The sequence below is a fragment of the Erythranthe guttata genome, chromosome 8 (genome assembly GCF_056151865.1).
Source record: "Erythranthe guttata isolate IM_541 chromosome 8, IM_541, whole genome shotgun sequence".
Taxonomy (NCBI): domain Eukaryota; kingdom Viridiplantae; phylum Streptophyta; class Magnoliopsida; order Lamiales; family Phrymaceae; genus Erythranthe; species Erythranthe guttata.
The window spans coordinates 13,328,534-13,350,312 of record NC_142540.1 but is presented as its reverse complement, the minus strand read 5'-3'; the positions used below and the strand labels follow the sequence as shown (position 1 = coordinate 13,350,312).

The 21,779-nt window shown below is 37.3% G+C and overlaps 3 protein-coding genes across 4 annotated transcripts; 1 reads left to right on the top strand and 2 right to left on the bottom strand.

Annotated features, from left to right (window-relative positions):
* Window positions 1-1,092: 1,092 nt before the first annotated feature.
* Window positions 1,093-3,221, bottom strand: LOC105969822 (uncharacterized). Its single transcript, XM_088821257.1, has 2 exons — window positions 2,132-3,221; window positions 1,093-2,030 (listed from the first exon to the last, which is right to left on the bottom strand). The coding sequence occupies exons 1-2, from the start codon at window positions 3,219-3,221 to the stop codon at window positions 1,093-1,095; spliced, it is 2,028 nt and encodes a 675-aa protein (XP_088677383.1).
* Window positions 3,222-9,714: 6,493 nt separating this feature from the next.
* On the top strand, window positions 9,715-12,976 carry LOC105969597 (acyl-UDP-N-acetylglucosamine O-acyltransferase). The gene is made up of 4 exons (XM_012994369.2): window positions 9,715-11,808; window positions 11,891-12,133; window positions 12,361-12,480; window positions 12,614-12,976. The coding sequence occupies exons 1-4, from the start codon at window positions 10,663-10,665 to the stop codon at window positions 12,662-12,664; spliced, it is 1,560 nt and encodes a 519-aa protein (XP_012849823.2). The 5' UTR covers window positions 9,715-10,662; the 3' UTR covers window positions 12,665-12,976.
* A 952-nt stretch (window positions 12,977-13,928) lies between these two features.
* Window positions 13,929-20,151, bottom strand: LOC105969598 (PH, RCC1 and FYVE domains-containing protein 1). Of its 2 annotated transcripts, none has more exons than XM_012994370.2 (9): window positions 19,672-20,151; window positions 19,042-19,128; window positions 18,212-18,301; window positions 18,006-18,092; window positions 17,814-17,918; window positions 15,301-17,394; window positions 15,062-15,208; window positions 14,519-14,925; window positions 13,929-14,370 (listed from the first exon to the last, which is right to left on the bottom strand). In XM_012994370.2, exons 1-9 carry the CDS (start codon window positions 19,717-19,719, stop codon window positions 14,184-14,186), a joined length of 3,252 nt encoding a protein of 1,083 aa, XP_012849824.2. In that variant the 5' UTR covers window positions 19,720-20,151; the 3' UTR covers window positions 13,929-14,183. The 2 variants fall into 2 exon arrangements, with proteins under 2 accessions (XP_012849824.2, XP_088678039.1); XM_088821913.1 differs by having other exon boundaries at window positions 18,212-18,321; window positions 19,672-19,948.
* Window positions 20,152-21,779: the final 1,628 nt, after the last annotated feature.

Sequence of the window (21,779 nt, the reverse complement as noted above, 5' to 3'; positions counted from 1 at the left end):
TGACGAGACCCGATAACAATACTTCGGTTATCAACTCCTGGACCGTCCAAAAGAAGGAATCAAAAGAGGGTGGAACCGCGACCGTTGTTTATAAAGAGACAAGAACCTTGGTATGTGAAGACGCCACAATCAATTGTGGAAGATTGATTGATAAGTCAGGTGAACGTACGGAATCCTCCGATATGTTCGAAGAGTTCATAAAGAACTAGAGAGAATAATCTCACAATTTAATTAATGATCAAAAGTTGTCTTTCACTATGAATAAGAAGGCATATATATAGCCCCCAAAACTTAGTCTTCAAGAAAGGAAAATAAAACCCTAAATCTATTTAATAAAGGCTCTAAACAAGTGAGTCACGCAATTAAAGAGGGCCTTAATAGAATAGGCCCATAAACACACTAATATGAGCTGATTAGAGATGAACCCACGAATTTAAGGTAGGGTGGGCTTTGGTCTTCATCCTGCTTGCTTAATTTGAACTGATCTTTAGCCCGGGTGGTTCCCACACTTGTCCGGTGAATCCGCCACTTGAATATGCATAATCCATCCTTGTTTATCACCATTGGATGAAGCTTTCTTAGTTAAGACATTTTGGATCAATGCAGCAAGCTTCTCCTTGAATTGCTTAGCTCGACTCCTCGTTACTGATCCGGTTGGGACTTGGATTGGATCATCTTGCCAACTGTTGGTGAGACCTCCATCATTCCCCTCCTCTTGAAAAGGATTTGTCCTAAAATCATCACCATGCTTGTATTTGATGACATAAGGAAATGTCTCAATGACATCCATCGGGCATGCCTCTTGTTCAGCTTGTGTTGTCCCTTCAAGTGCTTCAACGATTCATGATCCGTGTGAATCACAAACTCCTTAGGCCAAAGATAATGCTGCCATGTCTCTAAAGCTCGAACCAAGGCATACAACTCCTTATCATAAGTCGGGTAGTTTAAGGCTGCCCCACTCAACTTCTCACTAAAATATTCAATAGGTCATCCCTCTTGCATCAAAACAGCGCCTATGCCTACTCTGGAAGCATCACACTCGATCTTGAATGTTTTCGCGAAATTTGGTAGAGCAAGTAAATGAGCTTTGGTTCACTTCTCCTTAATTAATTGAAATTCTTTCTCTTGCTCGTCCCCCCACTGGAACACCACATTTTTCCTTATCACCTCGGTCATTGGTGCTGCAATAGTGCTAAAATCCTTCACGAACCTCCTATAGAAACCAGCAAGGCCATGAAAACTTCGAACATTCGCTACACTCGTCGGACTTGGCCATTCTTGGATAGCTCGAACCTTTTCTTCATCAACCTCAATACCTTGTGCACTCACAACAAAACCAAGAAAGACAAGCTTATCCGTGCAAAATGTACATTTCTGCAAATGAGCATACAACTTCTCTTCCCTAAGCGCATGTAAAACGGATTTCAAATGCACAACACGATCATCCAGATTTTTGCTATAGATAAGAATGTCATCAAAGTAAACTACAACAAATTTACCAATGAAAGATCGCAAAACATGGTTCATTAATCGCATGAAAGTACTAGGGGCATTAGTTAACCCAAACGGCATAACTAACCACACATATAAACCATACTTTGTTTTAAAAGTAGTTTTCCATTCATCACCCTCTCTCATTCTTATTTGATGATACCCACTTTTCAAATCAATTTTTGAAAACACACAAGCACCATGCAATTCCTCTAACATATAATCTAAGCATGGAATAGGATGACGATACTTTACCGTTATATTGTTGATTGCTCGACAATCGACACACATTCTCCACTTTCCATCCGCCTTAGGCACCAAAAGTACCGGAACAGCACATGGACTCATGCTCTCCCTCACGTGCCCTCTTTCCATCAACTCCGTGACATGCCTTTGTATCTCCTTAGTCTCCTCGGGATTGCTTCGGTAGGCTGGTCGGTTTGGAATAAAAGCTCCTGGCACAAAGTCAATTTGATGTTCAATGCCTCGAATTGGTGGCAACCCCGGTGGCAGCTCCTCTGGGAATACATCATCAAAGCCTTGCAAAAGAGAAACAACAGAACTAGGCAAAGAAGAGTTAACGTTGTTAGTGTTCAAAAGGCCTCCTTGTACATAAGTACAATCATCGGCTGATTCGAACGCATAACTCTCTTCACATCACTCGCCCTCGCATATAAACTTGTTTTTCCCTCTTCTTTTCTCTCATTGGCCGAACTCACTTTTGTATTTTCTCTCTTGTTTTTATCATCCTCATTCTCTCTTTCTTTTGTACTCTCACTCATTTTCTTTTGATCACTCTCTTTTTGTAACCTCACTTGATCCTCATGGACCTGCTGCGGCGTTAAAGGAACTAGAGTGATTGTTCTTTGGTTGAACACAAATGAGTACTTGTTGGTGAAACCATCATGCTTGGCCCGTCGATCAGATTGCCACGGTCGACCAAGTAACAAGTGTCCAGCTTGCATCGGAACAACATCACACAGTACCTCATCTTCATACTTTCCAATGCGAAATGATACTAACACTTGCTTGTTCACCCTCAATTCTCCACTATCATTAAGCCATTGCAGCTTATATGGTTGTGGATGTTTGGTTGTAGGCAACCCTAGCTTCTCCACCATCGTAGTGCTAGCAACATTGGTGCAACTCCCTCCATCAATGATCATACTACACACCTTGTCTCGAACATGACATCTAGTGTAGAAGATGTTTTCTCGTTGTGCTTCTTCATCTCCCTTTGCTTGTACGTTTAGAGCTCTCCGTGCAACCAATAGTTCACCATGTGCTGCATATTCTTCTTCTCCATCATCCTCTTGTGGTGGTGTGGAATCCTCCTGTTCTTCGGTCTCAAACCCACCATCATCACGCAGCAGCATAACTCTCTTGTTTGGACATTGGTTTACTTTGTGACCCCTGCAATGGCATTTAAAACACTCTATATCACGATTCTGAGTTGTATTAGAATCGATTTTACCTTGGACTGCATGGTTGGTAGTGTTTTGTTTTGGCTCGAATTTGGGTTTAGTCATAGCCGGCTTCTCATCTCTGCTAACAACATTATGCCTCCAAGATGAACTCGAACTAGGGGCTAATCGTGAATTGTTACCCCTCCGCTCGAGCTGATTCTCAATCTTGATGGCCATGTGTACCATGTCCTCCATCTCAACATAGTGTTGTAACTCCACTACGTTAGCAATCTCTCTATTCAGCCCTGCCAAGAACCTTGTCATAGTAGCCTCCCGATCCTCCTCAATATTTACTCGGATCATTGCAATTTCTATCTATTTAAAGTACTCTTCAACACTCCGATTTCCTTGCTTCAAATTCTGTAGCTTTTGATACAACTCTCGGAAGTAGTAGCTTGGCACGAACCGCTTTCTCATTAGGGGTTTCATCTCGTCCCAAGTTGCCACTGGATTCTCCCTATTTCTCCTCCTATTCAGCACCAATTGATCCCACCAAATGATGGCATAATCGGAGAATTCAATCGCTGCCAACTTCATCTTCTTGTGTTCCGAGTAACTGTGACAATCAAACAATAGCTCCATCTTTCGCTCCCACTCAATGTAAGTGTTGGCCGAAAACCTACACGCAAGTGCACGTATCGTACAAGTAATATAGTGGACTAAAAGTCCGGATATCGAACCCACAGGGAATATTTAATTATCTAATCCTAGACGCTAAATTCTACCAATTATTATCAAGCCCACCCTACACAGTCGAATTTTAGAGAGAATTAACTAAATTAAACTAAATTAAAAGCAAGCAAAAACAAGAAAGCAATTTAAAACGAAGATTTAATCAAGATAAGCAAGCCTAGGATTTTATTCTTCCCCCTATGTGATTATTATTCCCCCAATTCCTTCAATTATACAAGCAATTAACCCGAATTATTAACCTGAGATGCTAAAATAATCATAACCCGCTTTCGCGTGTATTACGATTCTAATACTCTAGATTCAATTACTATATTCCTATGCAATTAATTCTAGAACACAACATTAAGCACAAATCTCAATAATGGCTACCTAAGAGATTAACTATATTCCTATGTTAATACAACAAAGGCTCTTCTACCACAATTCTAATTATTAACCCGATCTTCCGATTCATGCGATTAACAATAACATAAAAGCACATAAGGTGATAAAATTCATGCACTTAATAAAACAAGTAGAAGAAATAATCCGGAATTAAAACTTGCATAAAATCATAGAAAAGGGTTCATAAATCCCACATAGGGTTCCAAATAAAATCCTAAAAATAAAGACTTAGCTACTCGTAGTTCTTATGATAAAGAAAATAAAATAAATAAATTAAATAAGAAAAACTATGCTTGAATCTTCGTTGATCTTCTTTGCTCTTGAATTAGCGTCCAAAGATGGATCCCTAATTGTGTGCTTGACTTGGTCTTATATAGGGTGAAGAACTTAGGGAAGAATGCAGTTTCCTTGTGCAATTAAAATCCCTTTTCTGCGCAACTTCGGAGTCTCGGACGGGGGTCCCACGATTTTCACTAAAACTGGGACGGGGGTCCGAGCTTTAAATCTTCAGAATTTTGATTTTTTCACTTTTGGCCCATATTTTCTCCAAAATTGCAGTTTTGACCCCATACTTTTCCAATTCTTCAATTTGTACCTAAAATACAATAAATCAACTTTTTAAGCACCAATTATCTGTAAAACACACCAAAAGCTCAAATAAAAAGGTACGATAAAGTGTAAAAATATACACTTAACAGTAAGCTTCAGGATCGTTTCTGCCGTGAAACGATGGTATATTCACCTTTATGTTTCCCAAATTGTTATCCTCGCGGTTTCGAGCATCGCGAACCCTCGCTCCAAACCTTCGATTTACAGCAACAGAATGTTGGTCATCGAAGTCATCACTGTAATACTCATCCTCTTCTGCCCTAGCCTCTCTAGGTGGAGCTTGTCCTCTCCTTTGCACGTTAAGAATGGTTTGGGGAAACTCTTGCCGTGAGTTTTCCATTTGATCCATCCGCTCATGAATCTGCTCCATCTCTTCCCTCACGAATCTCTTCATCTCACTCATCAACGCCTCCATCATAAACTTTGTATCAACCTCTCTGTGTGTCTTCCAAATTTGTTTGATTGTTAGACATGATTCCTGCAAAACAATGTTAGAAAGAAAATATGGATCTCACACACTCCCTTACGTGTTTCACTCAATAAATGGATATCGCTCAAGTTCACTCGTGTTTGCACACAATCAATTTTGGCTTTAACCCTCTTATGAACTCACCACTCTTGCCTTTTTCCTCTCAAATTCTCAATAGTCCCAATCAAACTCACCAAACAAATATCACAATTTTCAACAACAATTCACCACGAATTATCAAGAATTGATACAGATGATGAACGATGAACTTGAATCAAAATAGAATATGAGCAGAATTTAATGACCTTTGGATAGTCACGAGTAATTTATTTTGTTTGAATTTCGAAATTAATATTATAGGAAACACAAGAGTGTAGGAACGGAGTAGATATGGAGTAGAAGACAAGATATTCAAGGATCCCGAGGATAGGAAACAAAATATACCCTTCCAAACTTAAGATGAAGTATTTGGATCCTTTCCAACTACTTATAATACCAGCTAGGAATTTATTCCTTTCAAATAATGTTTTGCTTCTTTTCCTTTTTTTCTTTTTCGGATTTTTTTTTTTTTTGACAATAGACTCAAGACGAACAAGGTACTGGACGAATTTAATGACTCAAGAACAGATGTGATGACGGAAACAAAACAAAAGAAGAAAAGATGACACTAGAACGAAGAAAGATATGGAATACGGAAAGAAACGAAACAAAACAACAAAAGACTCAAAGGATAGACGAAACCTTCTTGGAAGATGTCTCTGATTACCAAATGATATAAACCACGCCAACCATGTGACGAGACCCGATAAAAATACTTCGGTTATCAACTCCTGGACCGTGCAAAAGAAGGAATCAAAAGAGGGTGGAACCGCGACCCGTTGTCTATAAAGAGACAAGAACCTTGGTATGTGAAGACGCCACAATCAATTGTGGAAGATTGATTGATAAGTCAGGCGAACGTACGGAATCCTCCGATATGTTCGAAGAGTTCTTAAAGAAATAGAGAGAATAATCTCACAATTTAATTAATGATCAAAAGTTGTCTTTCACAATGAATAAGAAGGCATATATATAGCCCCCAAAACTTAGTCTTCAAGAAAGGAAAATTAAACCCTAAATCTACTTAATAAAGGCTCTAAACAAGTGAGCCACGAAATTAAAGAGGGCCTTAATAGAATAGGCCCCTAAACACACTAATATGAGCTGATTAGAGATGAACCAACGAATTTAAGGTAGGGTGGGCTTTGGTCTTCATCCTGCTTGCTCAACTTGAACTGATCTTTAGCCCGGATGGTTCCCACACTTGTCCGGTGAATCCGCCACTTGAATATGCATAATCCATCCTTGTTTATCACCATTGGATGAAGCTTTCTTAGTTAAGACATTTTCGATCAATGCAGCAAGCTTCTCCTTGAATTGCTTAGCTCGACTCCTCGTTACTGGTCCGGTTGGGACTTGGATTGGATCATCTTGCCAACTGTTGGTGAGACCTCCATCAAATAGTCTAGTGTAAATCAAATCAAATGATTTTTTAGTAGTGTGTGAACCTACAAATAACCTAGTTAAAGTAGTTTTGAGTAGTTCATCTCATTTATTGATGATATCTCGAGAAATAGATATATTTATATTATGTGACATAATCAGAGATCTTAGAGAAATTGAAGACCGTGACGGATAAGCGTTTGAATAAATATATCAAGTCATTTTGAATGGTGAAACTTTATGGGAATAAGTTATGGAAATATTTGGTTAAACTAGAGATTAGTCATCCATATTTAAACCAAGTGGACCACAATAGAATATAATTGTGTGAAGAAAATAATTAATACTTATTGAAGACGGTTTAACCTATAGTGATTTATTGAAAACTATTTATTTTGTAATAATATATATACGTTTGAGACGGTTATTTATGTATAAACTTAAGATCTTCTAAATTAGTATCCAATGACTCTTGCCGAATTAAAGACTGTTTAAACGTACAGTCAACGTAGTATTTAGATTAGGGAAGTTAGCATTTATGGTGAGGGACAAAATAGTTTGTATAAGATATGTTAGAAATAAATGTCTCCTATATAGAATATCAGAAGAAAATAAAAAATGAGTTCATTTGATTCGTAGAGTTAAGAAAGTATTATTGATTTGTATCAATATTGAATTCTTAAAGTAAGATCATGTTTTGGACTACAAAGCCTAATGACGAATTTCTAGAAAGTTTGACTGTCTTAATCTTCTAGTATACCCTAAATGCACTAAGAGTCTCCATTTTATTCTAGTATAGAAATTCCAGTGCCACTTTTTAGTGGGATGAATTCAAGTTACTAGTGTTACATTTAGGGTGCTTTATCCCAGTAAGACGATTCACTAGGAAACCATAAGATTGTATGTTTATAGAATGTTAGTGATACATATTCTTGATAAACATAATTTGTTCCTAGAACTATGAGTTAACACCCATTTCTATATAGATACAAGAAATTGGCTTAGTGCTATAAGAATCCAAATAAAAATGATTAGACTGAGAACTGTGAAAATATTTTTAAAGGTTAGGCTTAAAGTAAGAAATTTATCTCGAAAAGAAAAGGGTCGACTACGAGGACACATTCTCGCTAATAGGCACACTTTAATTGGTTCAAATTCCTAAATCCACCAGTACCTTGTTTTAATTTTGTAGATGGATGTCAAGATTTTGTAATTCTTGATGAGCGCATTTTACGATACAAATTAAATGGATTTTAGCTTAGAGTCATATGCATTAGAATGCAAGTTTAAAAAAATCCTTTATGAATTTAAGCAAAATTTGAACCTTTCGTGCTCTACTTCACAAATTGTTTTTAAGAACAGTTCGTGCTTTTAAGCACGAGTCATCAAGAAATTACAATTTTTCGTGTTGTTCAGCACGAAATGCTCTAATATTTTGACAAAGCACGAAGTAGATAAGAATACATAGTTCCGTGCTCTAGAGCATGATATGACCAAAATTATTTGAGTATTTCGCACTTTACAACTCGAAATTTCGAAAGGAATTTCGTACTGGATAACACGAAGCGTTAAAAAAATTAAACATTTCGTACTTTAGAGTACGAAACTCTTGCAATTTTCTTTTTTAATTCCTAATTTCTAAAACTAATGATGACTCGTATGTGCCGGATTGAATGTCGAAAATTTAAAAGAATTTCAAAGGTTTGAGAAAGTTAAGAAGAATTTGAAGTTTAAAGGTTAAAATTAATGATATCCATTTGCAATTACTAAAAAATCATTTCAGTTTAGTAAATTATATGGTACTCATAAATATACTATGGTCCGTTAGCGAAAACCCGTCAATATTTATTTGAATAAAACTAAACTCATTTTGTATTTGCAATTAAACCCATTTTGTTATTTGCAGTTGATAGGCCTTCTAACTTTTCATAACTCTATTTTATTCTTATATTATTCCAATTCCCCACCCTTCTTAGCCACTATCTATATGTCATTCTATTTTCTACATTTTTCTTTTTATCTTTTTAATAAATTTATTGTTTAATAACTTCATTTTTATAAATTCATTTTTTTAATAAATTCGTCTTTTTTTTCCTGACAGATTTACCATATCGTAAACAACTACAAATTACAATTTATCAACTATAATTACTAAATTGTAATCGACTACAAATTTCAGTAATCAACGGTAAAATTATAACATCACTACAATTTATAACAAAAACAATTATAAAAATAGTTCAATCCAACTACAAATCTTAGCAACCAATTTATAGAAATGCAATACAATTTACCAAAAACAACTACAAATTCATCAAAACCAACTATAAAATTATCAAAACCAACTACAAAATCATCGAAACCAACTACAATATTATCGAAATCTACTACGAAAATAGCAAAATCAACTAAAAAAAATCACCGAAACCAACTACTAATTATCGAAATCGACTACAAAAGAATAAATTATCTTGTACTGCGCGACTAAATTGTAAGAGAAAGGCTGCAACCAATACCAAACCCTAGCCTCGCCATGTCAAAACCATTGACGCCACCAAACCCTAGATAGCGACCAATACCAAACCCACCACCGTCTCGCGGAAATATTAACATTGTTGCGTGGAAAATAGTGAAAAAAAAACGCCACCAATCGTGTTGTACCACCTATTCGCCGATATCTAGATCACACCATCTCGTCATTGCCGGAACAGAGGAACGTCTTATTGAGAAACATCGTGGCTTTCAAGTGGAAGAAGATCACCCATGGAAAAACACCTTTGGGGAAGACGTTCAGGTGGTTTCCGCCGCCGGAGATTTCATCACAGTCGCACAAGCCCTATCCGCCAACCTAGCGGAGTAGATGATTGGTTTTGTGATTTTCACCTTCGATCTGAGATTACACGATGAGCAGAGAGAGAGAAAGAGTTGTGAAGAGCGTGAGAAAGCGAATTTGTAGAGTTATAAGAAGATGTAGAGTTCGTAGTTTGTATAGAATATGAGAGTATATTGTGTAATTATCAAATAATGTATTTATATTCAATTAAAATATAAAACAGGGGTCTTGCTCAAATGCAAAAAAGAATAGGCTTGAAGAAATGAAAATGTGTCTCCCAATAAATTATTACAAAATCTGAACTTTGTGCAGATTAGAGGCATCCAGATTCGCCGAATTTCGAATCTTCCCTTTTATCCAAGAAATCAGCTACATGCTTCCCCACCGTAACTATATCGAAACCCCCACGCGGCACCATAAATACTTGATTTTCATACTACAACCAATTAAATCATTTCATAAATTTTCTTCTGTGGAGCGCGAAACATCGAAACCCAACCTAAATAGCACAAAATGTATTTTTCACCAAATATCCATTAAAACAAAACAAAGCTGTTTCGTTTCAATTTTCGTCTCCCTCCATACTCGTCTCCTATACATACAATCTATACATACAAAAGATCGTACTTCCAAAAATCGTTCAGTTTATGCTTCTCTAGCTGCGATTTTTGGCACTGGTTTTTCTTTCAGTTTGGGTTTTCCTCTCTTGTTTTTACCTCTTCTTTGAGGAAATGGAAATGGTGGCAGCGGTGGAGAATTCGAGCTTTTTGATGGTTTACTGCTATTCTATTGGTGGAGGAATGGTTGCCGGAAAACGAATAGCTCGACGGTTTGCCAAAACTTTTATAATACCTACGGTCTCGCCTTGTTGTAAATTTAGGGTTTTCTGAATTTTAAATTAGGGTTTCGTTAATTTTTCTTTTCAACTTTCTGATTTACTGTGGTTGGAGCTGGAAATCAGAAATTTGAACTTGTTAGCGTCTAACTTTGGTCAATTTCTTGTCGTTCAAGGGTATTATTTTTAAAATTGTTGTGAATGAATTTCCTATTTCAGCTTATGAGTGGAATTTGAGAATCCTGTGTTCTTCTTTTGAGAATTCCGTGTTTGAAATTATCACTTTTGTGATTAATCGATCTGGAATTTGCAAAAAAACCATCTGTCACTCTGTGTGTCTTTGAGTTTAGTTTTTCATTTCGTTAGGTTCGTGGTAACAAACTTGCACATAAGATTTTAAATGGCAGGGAAGGGGGAATTAGGGTTTCCGAAGACGGGTATTTGTAATCTGAAAGAGCAGTTGGTCAGGACAACTCTGCGTAATGTGAGATCACAGGGGCACCCGTATGTTGAGCTTAGGGAAGATGGGAAGAAGTTGATATTCTTCTGTACTTTGTGTCTTGCCCCTTGCTATAGTGATTCCATCTTGTTTAATCACTTGAAGGGCAATCTACACACTGCAAGACTAGCCACAGCACAAGTTACATTGCTGAAGCCAAATCCATGGCCATTCGGTGATGGCGTGTTTTTCTTCAATGGTGATTCAGAGGAACAAAAGGGTGTTTTGAATGTTCCAGAATCCGAGCAAAAGAAATTGCTAGACACCCATCATGCTGATGTAGACAGCCTTGCTATTGTTACTTATGAGGAAAATACGGCCGGTACTCACGTTTTGGAAGAGGTTCAGGGTCACACTGGTTCTAATGAATCTCTCTGTGATTCAAATCCCGAAGCTGAAGGAGATAGTCATGAACTAGTTATTCCAGCTGTGCTGCAAAAAGACGAGGTATCTGATTTGGTGGTGAGGCGTATGGGAGTTGGACTAATTGGTGCTAGGTTAAGTGAGAAAGATGGAGCCTCCAATGAAATTCGTAGAATATGGTGTGAATGGCTTGGGAAAAAGGGTTTCACGAACGAGGATGCTAACACGGTTCCAGAGCATGACTTTGCTGTTGTTACTTTTGCTTATAACTATAACTTGGGTCGAAAGGATTTATTTGATGGTTTCAGATATTTGCTGCCTTCGAGTCCTCATTCAGAAGCAGAGGACGGTGGCTGTTCTAAAGGCAAGAAAAGGAAGTCGTTTTCTGATCCAGAGGATATAAGTGAGGCATTGAGTAATCAATACGACTCCTCTGGAGAAGAATCTCAATCTTCAAATAATCTAAGTTCGAAAATGCGATTGTCTGGGAATGATGATCAGCTGGTGCATTGTCGAATTCTTTCGAGCAAAACGATGAGGAAACAATTGAGAGACCAACAGCGTGTTGCCTCTGAGAGGTCGTGTGATATCTGCCAACAGAAGATGCTCCCAAGTAAAGATGTGGCTGCTCTCTTCAACAGGAGAACTGGAAAGCTTGCTTGCAGCAGTAGAAATTTGACTGGGGTTAGACATTTCTGATGTTTTCTGATGTTTTTACACCTGGATATAATTTATCTTACATTGTATGGTTTCCATTTGAATATAGGCGTTCCATCTGTTTCATGTGTCCTGTCTCATTCATTGGATACTGCTTTGTGAGGTTGAAAACTGTGGAAAACAGTCAGTTGAAACCAAAGGAAAACGAAAATCCAGGAGAAAGGTTAAAGGCAAGGCTGGACAAAATCAGGAGAAGCAAATATACTCTACATTCTGTCCTGAATGCCAGGGAACTGGTATAAGAATCGATGGGGAAGAAGAGCTTGAGAAACCAACCGTTCCGCTTTCTGAGGTTCACAGTATTTTTAGATTTGTTCCTAGTTGTTGTCTGAACCTTCATATTTTTTATGTTTTAAATTCTTTCTTCTTGAGGTTTTTCTTTTCCTTTTTTATTTCAATTATGTAAAAACTGATATAAATATTGATATTCGCTAAAAAAGTAGTAGAGGAGGCTTGGGGTTGCCTTAATTGACTGAATTGATGCCTTAATTACTTAATGTTCTCTTGGTCTCGTTTCAGATATTCAGGTGTAAGATCAAACTATGTGATGCTCATAAAGCATGGATGAAGAGTCCCGAAGTGTTGGACAATTGCTCAATGGGCTTTAATTTCCCTCCTCATTCCGATGAAATGTATCAGGTAAGGCCATGTAATTAATTGTCAGTTATAACAGGTTTCGTTTGTCAATAACTAACCAGACATACCGATGAATGTGTTAAACTTCGTTCGTAGATGGATAATAACAAATTTCAGTTGATTGCTTAATTGTCAGGAAAAGGTGGCATCTCTTAAATTGCTATACTTCTATCGTGCCTGTGATTAGGCCTGGTTTCTCAGATGGAAGTTGGGTTTATCAAGTGACAATGTTGATTAACTCGTATAAAGCGGCTGGCTATGTTTGGATGTACTTAGTGTAGGCCTATATACTTATACAAGACGTTTTCTTTTTGTGCCTCTGGATTGGCAGGTGCATATACCAGTCAGTGGGTTTCCGTAAATTTGGTTTTTATGTAATTAAACTGCGTTCCGTGATTAGGTGTTTTCTGTTTGTCGATGACCTCGTTTTCTTGAAATGAATATCTCCATAAGTACAAGTCTACATTTCAGCGTTGGTATGAAATTCTTGAATATCCCATTTTCAGTTCCCATATAAAATTATGACTGTTAAATATGTACACTTGTTTCATTGTTTGATTGACGGATTAATACAAAATATAATATGTAGTAATGTATTATAAATGTCGAAAGAGTCGTAATACTTTGTTTGATAACATAGGTCATGTTGTATTTTTTTATTGCGCTAAGTTAACCTATTCAAATATAAAATCGCAATACAACAGTTTTAGGGAGATTCCGAGCAAATGAAACATACACGATATGTCCTAGAACAGTTTTGTAGATGTAATACTTGTCTTAGGTTTGGTAGTTAAGATTTCTTGGTGTTGTATACATCACGGTTGAAATATTAGATACATACATACATACATACATACATACATACATACATACATACATACATACATACATACATACATACATACGTGTACGATTAGGTGTTACTTTTTTACCCGTTGTAACATAAAATAAGTTGTCCTAGAATAACCCCATTTCGAGCCCTTCCGATTGCTCAGATTGAAGAATATTATGTGGTACTGTTTCTTGTGTGTTTTCGTCCATTCTTTTTCATTTAGGTTGTGTCGATTTGCGAGCAGACACAGGGCAGGTCCCAAGTTCTGGCAGACTATAGTCGAAAAAAAATAAAAAATAAAAATTGAAGCACTCTGTAACTTTTATATAAACTAAATGTCTAATTTTATTTTTTTTAAATACAATATTCGACAATCCAAATGATCAGACTACAAAATTGATTAATCATAATGACTTCAACCCAGAAAAAGCCTACGTGTTTATAAAGATATTATCTTTCCCATTTTCTTAAGGGAGCTACAAAATATCAAAAAAAAGGTTGTAGGATTAAGTTTGATTACGATATTTTATTTCAACCGATAAATTTCGTAGTAACTCGAGAAACTCAGGTTGTGCAAATTCGTAGTAACTCGATAAACTCTGGTTGTGGAAATTCGTACTAACTCGAAAAACTCAGTGATAACTACTTTTATTTGGTTCAAGTATGAAGGGAACAAGAAATGAATATTTCTACAAAAATGAATGAGACTATATATTACATGCAGTTGTTGAGGAAAAAACTTGTATGCTCTCTGAGATTGAGATCTCAAGATGCAGGTTAGTTGTCATACCTATTTTGCTAATCACCTCCTCTATCCACTCTAAAAGGAAAAAATAAAAAAATAAAATATATATATATATATGTATGTATATATCTATGGAAGTTGGGGTGGGTCATTATTTTCCTGGCTATCTTCGTCGGCTGGCGGCTGAGGTGGCGGAGTTGTAGCTGCTTCTGGTGGTGGTGTCCTAGATGTTCTTGCAGGAGTGTACTTTTGCAGTAGTCTATCTTTGTTTTCTCTCCACCATTCTTCCGCTTGCTGCTCTGCAAACCTTTTCTTGCTGTACAAATACATCTCGAGTTATTCTTCTACTATGATGCTTAATGCAATATTTAGTTTTTATGTATTGCAAGAACAACAAAACCTCAGCAGCAATGAAGATAGGTATTCAGAAGTCGGCCAAGGCAAAAAAAGGGGTAATAAAATACCTGAATTTAACACGCCTGAAGATTTTGGTTCCATTGGAGAGTTGAATGAGAGTGACATAAACACCTGGTTCAAATTGTTCAATAACTTCCTTCTGCCCTGATGAAGAAGTGGCGGCGGCATTTGTATCATTTGTACGAGAAGTAGACGTTCCGTCATTTTCCCTTGGAGTTACATCTAAACTCTGCTGTGATATCATGTCCTGAACAACCACTTCATTGCTATTTGATGATTCACTTACTGTATTATTATTCTGTTGCTCTAATTCCGATTCTCGACCAACTGTAGAAGAATTATCTTCACAATTCGTCCCAATTGTGTCTACTAGAGTTACAGCTTGAGCCTGTATGCTTTTATAAGATTCACTCTCGACTATCTCTTGGGGCAACTTTTCTTTAATTTCCTTCCACTGGAATTCGAACGAAACATATTATCATTGTTTATTATTAATCCATAAACAATATAATCATTAAGTGCTATTTAATATCTATTTTTACTTGATTAAACTAGAAAGTTACAACAAATGTTACAACATTTCGGATTACCTCATCCATTATGGTCTTCACAACTTGCATTGCTGTGCTGCACTTGGAAGATCTATCCGCAGCCGATTCCGTAGCTTCTTCGGCGATTTTTTTCAACTTCTGAATTTCTGTACTTTGAGATTCAGTTTTTTGTTTCAAACTCCTTACCTGAGGAAAAAACAAAACAATTACCGACAACTTACAAACATATAAGTATGATGGATGACACTGAAGACCAAGTGGATAATCATCATTAGTACCTGACCCTGCAATTTGGAAACTTCTTGTGTTAAAAGATCATTAGACCTCTTCAAAGTGTCGACTGCACCCCTCGAGAACACCGGAGCAGCTGAGCGTGGTGGACTTGGCCGTCTCGAGTATGGTGAAGCTGGTCTCGAGTTTGACTGATACTGTGCCTGCTGCTGCTGTTGTTGATAAGGCTGTGGTGATGTCATCGGTGATGACGTTATAACCGGCTTTAAAGCGTACTGAAGTGCACTAAGCGAACTCGGAAAAGCAATATCCTTAAGCTGTAAAAGAGACGGGACTTGTGAAGCACGAACTATCGAATAGTTATCGAATTTCGTGCCAGGGCTTGTTGCAGTTTTGATCTCAAGGTACTTTATCGGCTCTACAGTCGGAGAGAGAAGAACCCTTGAAGCCCTCGGCTCTCGATTATTACTACTCATATCCATCGAAGATCGATGCCCAGATGCTCTTCTATTGATAATGGTTGTGTTTCCTCCAACTTCTGCAGCTTTTTTCAGTTTGAGATAGCAAGAATCACACACTCTGTGGGGCTTACCTGGCGTTGGAGCAAGAGCTGCTTTCATCGCCTTCTTCGAACTGCACGCGTGGCAATGCACGAGCCCGCAGTTGTAACAGTTGTGCCGTTTTCGAGTGAACCCAAACGCTTGCCTACAAGCTGTGCACACCGACTGATCCGCTCCCGAAACCCACTTGTGTATGCATATACTGGCCGTGTAGTTGGACCCGCACGCTATGTTTCTTACATGCCTGTCTTTCAAAGCTTCTACCAACGTCGGAACATTCCTATCGTCAGTATCTCCGTGCCCTAATCTTCCATTCGCACCTCTCCCCCAAGTGAACACTTCGCTTCTTAAAGTGAGCACCGCAACATGATTTGCACCGCACGAGATTTGTTCGACAAACTCGCCCACGAGCCTGTCTTGCACTAAACAAGGCGACTTCCCATCGGCCATCGGATTACCTAATTGGCCGAAGGCATTACTCCCCATAGCAAAGACGTGGCCGGATGTCGTAAGAGCAACGGTCATATTGTGTCCGCACGCCAGCTGTTGAATGTTGTAGTCGATGAGTGCGGAGACGCATGTCGGGAAAAGATAAGTATCCTTATTCCCGTGACCTAATCGGTTCTTATCTCCATCTCCCCACGTGAATAGCTTTCTAGAAGAAACATTCGGCCCCAACTGGTTCGTGACTTCAATAATAGCAGCCGTGTGCCACACACCACAAGAAACTGCGACAGCTTTCAATCCGCTCAACGCTTGGACCTCCCTCGGATAAGGAATGCTCTCACGGTCACCGTGCCCTAAAGCACCGAACATCCCGTCTCCGAAAGTGAACAGTTTTCCAGTTGAAGTTGCGAGCGCGGAATGCCAAGTGCCGCACGCAACCGATAGAACTTGAAGACCTTCTAAACTCCCCGAAACCCTCTTCGGTATCCAATGACTAACATCATTTCCATGACCTAGAATTCCAGCATTGTGGGTCCCATCTCCCCATGTGTATAAATCGCCAGATGAAGAGAGCGCGCACGTATGGAATTCACCACAAGAGACGAAATCGACATTCGTGACGGCCAAAAAATCGACCAGACGGGGGCGGCTAAAGTCCTTTTCAACCCCGTGGCCCAAACGGCCCCCCGATTCCTGCCCCCATGTGAAAACCTCGCCCTGCCTCGTCACGAGAGCGACATGGCGGACCCCACAAGAGATTTGATGAACATCGAGTACTATGTTTGTTTCTAACGGTTTTGGAGTTAAGACATCGTTTTTTATTGGGATTGGATTTCCGTTTGGGTCGGTTGCAACTCCGTCAGACCAAATCTGCCCCCAGAGATAGACATCACCGAGAGATTCAATGTCGTCGGGACCGGAGCCCTGACTTGAACAACTTGGAGTGCTCGACACACTAATTCGGAAACCATCTGCACCACTCGTTCTTAGTTGCATGTTTGCAGTACATTCAGACCCAACATGTGAGCTTGAGCTGTAATCTGTTGAGATTCTGCCACGTGGAATACTCGACGTGAATTCTAGTGCTGCTCCAAATGGACGGTTCTCTTGACAGTTATCACTACCACCGTGTAACTGCAAATAAACGCACGTCAGAAGTACATACTTATCTTGAGAAGTTCCGTCTTTTCGTACAATCACAAATACCAATGTAACAAACATTATCCAATCATTGAGCTTTCTCTGTGTAAGTAACTACTACAGAGTACATCTCATTGAGAATTCAAATAAATGCCTTATCAAGAATTGCAATAGTAACAACCAACTTCTTATATATAAATTTTCATTAGTAAATGCTGTTGATCCCCAACTAGTTGAGATTTCGTCCATCGTACCCTTATCAGATTGGTAAAATAATTTAGTGTATGCTCTCAACATGCATTTGGAAAACGATTCGCATACACAACTCAACGACTTATTTATATAGTTAACTGCATATAAACGTGTAAAGAATGTCCGCGCAGAAATTTCATCGGGGAATTGGAACGACTTACATCATAAATTTCACTTCGAGTGCGCCTATTGCGCGATTGGCCAGTTGATATTAAAGCCTTGAGGCCAGCAAGCCAGACTTCAGATTCGACTTTGTCTTTGCAAATCTGTAAAGGTGAAAAGGATGCAATTAATTTACGAGGTAAAACTTATCATAAACAACTGTCATGTCTCTATGCCGAAAGAACACTTACTAGATCGAGGGATCTTTCACCGTTATTATATATCAGTGAGAATGACAAGTAATCCTTCTCTGGGCGTAAAAATCTTTTAAAAACAGGCTGTATAGAAACAAATATAAGACAAAATTTAACAAAAAAAATGTCGATTAGTTTCTCTTTCTCTCCGATAGTCGATGTAGTTTCCGGCAGTATTGTGAAATAATAAAGTTTGAACTCACAGTTCTCTGTCCAGGAATGATCCGTGAAACAGAAGATAACGTCAAATGCCTTTCTGAGCCATGCGAATACCAGATCAGTGTTGCTTCATCCTGAAAATAGCATGCAAAACCTAAGAACCAACATATTTTTAAGGTTATTTATTCATATTTATACTTTCTTTAATATATATTTACGCCAACATGCAAATGGATGCAATAGTATGCAAGTGGAAGAATCTCAGCTAATAAGATGTAACCAGAAAGTGGATCTTTATGTACAACTGCTTCTGCTTGCTTATCCACAGAATTTAAATAAGAAAAGCTCGAATTCCATCTTATTCCCAGCTTTCGAAAATGTTTGTTGGTATTTCTTGTAACCGTACATAACCGCCAGTTTTTGTCCTCTCAACTCATTTTCACCGTCTAACCAACTTATGAAAAAACTAACCCTCCAGTTCAAATTGCAATTTATTCTAGCAATATAATTAATCAAATACAATGCCTTCTGCATGATTACAACAGCAACAATTCCATTATTAACGGAGAAAAAAAACTCGAGCAAGACATATTCTGAAATGCATATATATATATATATATATATACACAAACAAAAACCTATATTTAGTAAGTTCACAATGCCTTTCTATCTTTAACCCCGTAAAATATCGATGAGAAGTTAGATTTTCAAATAAATGGAAATGTAGATTGTCTTCTACTCTTTAGAACGCATAAAAATCGGAAGGAAGAGATAAGTTGCAACATATAAGTTTGCGTTAACATGCGATAACAAAGTTATATGACTACAGAAAAACTTTGTCGTGGTAAAGATGATGGAAAAGATAATTTCTTACTGGAGAAAGTCTAAATGTACAAAACTTGGGCTTCCCTTTCCTGCTGTACTTGATTAGCTGTGTTCCTTTCTTCAAAGCAATGAGTGCCTTCAGTCAACAAGTCAACAAAATGCCGTGAGGCGATCGATTACCGATCAAAAACTATAATGGAATAGTAACACAAAGCATCTAGTTATACAAACAAGTGCCGAACCAAGCTGGCTAATAAGTATGTAAAAAAATTCAATTTCATAACCTGCCTTTGAAGGCATGATTCTTCAACTATACGTACGTCATAAACAGAAAACAAAATTGTTGCATAAATTGCAAATGATCTACCTAAACAATCACTTTAATTGAACCACTCAGATTACATCTGAAGCTGATATTTTTCTAAGACACAACAATTGACACCCCTTAAGCAACTTACAACGCAATTACTAATTATTAATCAACCCACGGAACGAGTATTCATTCGAGTGCTGGAGTGGAATTCTGATGTCAACGCAATCCTTTATATACATATATATCGAATATGTGTGTATATATCGGATAATCAATCTATCGGAAGCAATAATAATTAATTGACACATAAAATAAATTGAAGGGAGATTGTAGAAATTGAAAAAGAGGGGAAAAAGCCCTAATTACCTGATCAATGTCACGGTCAGGGTTGCCATAACTAGCAGGATCTGCCATTCCATCTGAAACAAATGTTGGGTATAAACCGAATATACCTAATTATTCTCCCAACCATTCGTGTAGTCTTCATAGATGATCCCAATGCACTTCTCTTCTATGCCAAATCATAAAATCAACAAATTGAATGAAACGATTCAAACTTCTCTTGTCTAATTATTTAATTTCCTGATCTCGAAAAATATATTTGTTTGCTCGATTGGCCAATAGATGATGATATCTTCTGGGCAATGATGTGAATTTGGTTTCGCACAGTTTGGAAAGAAGATCACCACCACCACACACACCAGAAAGATAGATATTAGATAGATAGAGAGAGAGAGAGAAAGAGAATGAATTGAAGAGAGAGAAAGAGAAAATGAGACGAGTTTTGGGAAGATGTTGGCAGCTGAAGAGAATTGGGATGCTATTTTGGCGCGCTTATTTGTCCTCACTAATTACCTTATAATTCCAACTCTCTTAATCACCCTTAATCACAACCCTGATCTTAGTTTACTCTTCCACGTGCAAAAATCATACTAATAATAAATAACTAATTTGCTTGAAAATTAAGTAGATTAACTATTGAACCAAGAAATGAGATTCACAATCCTATATTACTACTCTCTTATAAGAATGAATACTACAATTCCTTTTCGTCTTTTTTCTTTTTTCTTTTTTCTTTTTTCTTGTTCTTTTTTTTGGCACTCCTGGTATAGATACGACGTCGTTTGACTATGTACCGTCGAAAAGTAGCTTCATCCCTTTTTTTTTTCTCTCTTTCTGCAGTTGCTTTTCGTAATTACGACAACATTTGGTGTATGTTTTTTGTGCATTTTTTCCCGATATTTTCTTTTCGGTTTTTTTCCCGCGGACGTTTAATATACAAACAACATCATTATCTTGTATTTTCACTTGGAGTGTTCATTCGGTAATACCGCACCGAACCGTACAGGAAAATTTGAATTAATTAAAAAAAGGAATTATTTCGGTTTTATCAGTTCGGTACATGTGAAAATCAAAAATACATTTTAATATTTTACAAAATGTAAAAAACATATATTTAAACTAATTAATTATGGGACATTCAAATTTCAATAATCGACCCTAAAAACAAAAGGCGATTATCAATATTAGAGACTAATTTACAAATAATAGGGAAAAATATCAATCTTCAAGTATTTTATAATTTGTTATAATCTTAAAAAAATTAAAATAAAATAAAAGAAAATAATATATAAAACATTTCGGCATTCGAAACGATATGGTATACTGCACATCAATTCCATTTACCGTACCAAATATCGAAAGTCCTATTAAATTTTACCGAATACCAAACAATTTTTTTGTTCGGTATTCGCGTGTACTGAATTTTCGGTACATTTTGGTTCAGGAATACCCATAATTTTCCCCTCATTGTCCTCTTTTTGTTTCCCTTTTTCCTTTCTTTTGTTTTCGGAATTATCCCAATCCTTATCTTCAATTGTCGCTTTTCCTTGCATACATTTATGCCCCATTTGGTTGTCAAGATAAGATTAGCTAAGATAAGATAATTCTCCCTATAAAATAATGCGGCCTATTATTTTATAAGATGTTTGTTATCAAATTTTTAATTTTTTTGTCTCCTCATTATTTAATAGTGTTTGATGTTTGGTTTATTTAAAATCAACCCAATTACTTACAAAAGACCAAATTACCCTTACTTTTCACCTCTTTCGAATGGGTTGTTTTCCATTTGTCGTCCAAGAAACATTGGTGATATCAACTACCCGAACTCCGAGTCTGTATTAAAGAATCTAATGCAGAGAGGAGGAGGAAACCAAGATGAATTAAGATAACCGTGGCTGTTCGTTAATTACTTTGTACTTAAACTAATTTCCTTCCGTCTTTCTTTCTGTTGGTTCGTTTTCGTGCAAGTGTTCATTGTAATATTTTGTACTCAAACTTATCGTCTGTTAACAAACTAAAATACCAGACTAGACGAAATTAAGTAATGGAAGATGAATATATTAGCACCAGTATAAAGTCACATGTTACAAATGGGTTTAAAAAAAGAGTAAACTGCAAAAAGTATCCCTATT

Bases quoted from the DNA above. Each gene is read 5' to 3' on its own strand.
- LOC105969822 (XM_088821257.1), bottom strand. From the start codon at position 3,221: ATGACAAGGTTCTTGGCAGGGCTGAATAGAGAGATTGCTAACGTAGTG. The intron at 2,031-2,131 runs GTTCGAATCAGC...CTCTTTTGCAAG, and splicing joins TGATGTGAAGAGAGTTATGC to GCTTTGATGATGTATTCCCA.
- LOC105969597 (XM_012994369.2), top strand. From the start codon at position 10,663: ATGGCAGGGAAGGGGGAATTAGGGTTTCCGAAGACGGGTATTTGTAAT. The intron at 12,134-12,360 runs GTTCACAGTATT...GTCTCGTTTCAG, and splicing joins CAACCGTTCCGCTTTCTGAG to ATATTCAGGTGTAAGATCAA. The intron at 12,481-12,613 runs GTAAGGCCATGT...CTTAATTGTCAG, and splicing joins ATTCCGATGAAATGTATCAG to GAAAAGGTGGCATCTCTTAA.
- LOC105969598 (XM_012994370.2), bottom strand. From the start codon at position 19,719: ATGGCAGATCCTGCTAGTTATGGCAACCCTGACCGTGACATTGATCAG. The intron at 18,302-19,041 runs GTAAGAAATTAT...TGCTATTTTCAG, and splicing joins GTACATTTAGACTTTCTCCA to GATGAAGCAACACTGATCTG. The intron at 14,371-14,518 runs GTATTTTATTAC...GTATTTGTACAG, and splicing joins TTCAGGCGTGTTAAATTCAG to CAAGAAAAGGTTTGCAGAGC.